Here is a 2,500-nt window from a genome sequence, read left to right as displayed (position 1 = left end):
ATTTTTTTTTTTTTTAATTTATTTTAATTAAAAAAAATTATTTTTTTAATTTATTTTATTTTCTTGACACCTCCGACAAAACAAGAACCACCCCTTAAAATTTCAAAATAAAACTTTATTTTTTCAGTCTAACATTTAAAAAAATAAACAAATATATAAAAATAAATAAATAAATAAATAATAATAATAATAATAATAATAATAATAATAATAATAATAATAATAATAATAATATAGTAGATTTGGAATAGTAATAAATCTAAACCCAACCCCCAAAAAGAAAAATTTTATTAGTAATAATAGTATTAATAACATCTTATAACTAAAAGACCAAAAAAAAAAAAAACAAAAAAAAAAAAAACAAATAATATTAAAAGTTAAAAAAAATAATAATAAATAAATAAAAAAAAAAAAAAAAAAAAAAAGAAAAGGTAAAAATTCAAATTGGAGTTATTATTCATACAATACAGTTATAACCGTATAAATAATAAAAAACAATAATACCAATAATTATCTATTTTTGAAATTTCTTTTTTTTAATTATTTTATTTTTTATTTTATTTTATTTTTTTTTTTTTTGTTTAAAATTTTTTGTGTTATTTGTTTAAAATTTTAAAATTTTTTTTTTTTTAATTATTTATTTTATATATTGTCCAACAAACATTTATAATCACCACACCCACATTAATTTATTTTCCTGCAAAATAAAAAAAAAAAAAAGAAAATAAAAAATATAAAAAAAAATATAGTCGCACAATTATTCTAATATTTATTTTATTATTATTTTTTTTTTTAGTTTTTCTAAATTAGTTTTTTATTTGTACATTTATATATATATATTATATTTTTAGCGCATTTTCCAAATTATTTTTTTAAAAAAAAAAAAAAAAAAAAGTGTTATATAATAATAACTACTATTTTCCAAATTATTTAAAGAAAAAAAAAAAAAAAAATAAAATAAAAAAAAAAAATAAAATAAAAATAAAATAAAATAAAAAAAAACCAAATGGCTAAAAAAGGAAAAGGATCAAAAAATGGTAGGTTTTTTTTTTTATTTTTTTTTATTTATTAGTATTATTATTATTAACCTTTTGGAAATAAATTTTTTTTATTTTTTTTTATTTTAGTAGAAAAACCATGTTATCGTATTTTATCATTGGATGGTGGAGGTGTTAGATCAGTAATTGAATGTGTTTTATTAAAAAGAATTATACAGGTTTATCCAAACTTTTTAGATAATATAGATTTAATAACTGGAGCAAGTGCAGGTGGTATTTTATCATTATGTTTAGCAACTGGTAAATCAGTTGATGAGGCAAGTGATTTCTTTAGCAATATTGTTCCACAAATTTTCCGTAAATCATGGATGCATGAAATATCATCACTCGATAGCGCAATTGCTCCAGCCTATACCAATCTTAAATTAAAAGAGGTGATGGAAACTCAATTTGGTGATCTAAAACTTAAAGATTTACCAAAGAAAGTATTAATTCCAAGTTTTCAATTGGATAATCAAAGTGGTTCAGGTCCAACCGATCCAACAAATACAGTATCACCACCAAATGGAAATGGAAGTTGTACACCACCAAAAACAGCCACCAACAACAATGATGAAAAAACTGACGAAGAACTTTTTGTTTGTGATGATGATGATGAAGATTTTGAAATTGTTCCTCGTCATCATGGTGGAAATTATCAAGCAGATCATTTAGCTCATAGAAGATGGGCACCAAGATTTTTCCATAACTCTTAAAAATAGTAAGACTGGTGATCATTTAGTGGTTGATGTTGCATTGAGAACTAGTGCCGCTCCAACCTATTTCCCAATCTATCAAGGTTTCGTTGATGGTGGTGTCTATGCAAATAATCCATCATTATGTGCCGTCACTAGTGCAATCTCTAGTGGAATTAAATTAACTGAAATTTGTGTACTCTCCTTATCCACTGGTAGAGATGGTAAATATGTATCACCCGATCAATATGGCGAAGGTAATTGGGGTTTAGCTCAATGGGCTCCAACACTCATCGATATGTTATTGGATAGTAATGTTGAAATTTCCGATTTTCAATGTGCTCAACTATTGGCTGAAAAATATCATAGAGTCGATCCTTTACTCACAAAAAATATCGATTTAGATCAACCAAAATTCATTCCACTCTTGGAGGAAATTGCAAATGCTGTAGATTTAACTGATACTTTTAATTGGATTCAAGAATTTTGGTTAAAACCAGGTGATAAAATTACTCCAATTTTTACTCCAACAACTACTCCTTCATATATCTCTCCAACTTTAAGAGCTAAAAATAAGAAAGTTATTGATAATGATAATGATGATGGTGAAGATAATGAAAAAATTGACGAATTAAATATTGATATAAGTAATGTTAATATTACTTCAACAACTTTAAATGAAAATACTGATAGTAATAGTAATAATAGTGACGATAAAAATAATACCACCAATATTAATAATAATAATAATAATAATGATGATATAAC

The 2,500-nt window shown here is 23.0% G+C and overlaps 1 protein-coding gene across 1 annotated transcript in view; it reads left to right on the top strand.

Annotated features, from left to right (window-relative positions):
* Positions 1-1,006: 1,006 nt before the first annotated feature.
* Positions 1,007-2,500, top strand: part of DDB_G0288651 (patatin family protein) — a gene marked incomplete at both ends in the record, with an annotated part of 1,570 nt that continues 76 nt past the window's right edge. Inside the window, 3 exons of the mRNA XM_631540.1 lie at positions 1,007-1,037; positions 1,128-1,636; positions 1,764-2,500. The exon at positions 1,764-2,500 is cut by the window's right edge and continues 76 nt beyond it. Coding sequence (XP_636632.1) covers positions 1,007-1,037; positions 1,128-1,636; positions 1,764-2,500 — 1,277 coding nt within the window. The remainder of the gene's footprint in view (positions 1,038-1,127; positions 1,637-1,763) is intronic.

Source organism: Dictyostelium discoideum (assembly GCF_000004695.1).
Source record: "Dictyostelium discoideum AX4 chromosome 5 chromosome, whole genome shotgun sequence".
NCBI lineage: Eukaryota > Evosea > Eumycetozoa > Dictyosteliales > Dictyosteliaceae > Dictyostelium > Dictyostelium discoideum.
Note: the sequence above shows the minus strand (reverse complement) of the source record. Positions and strands in the feature narration are given on the sequence as shown.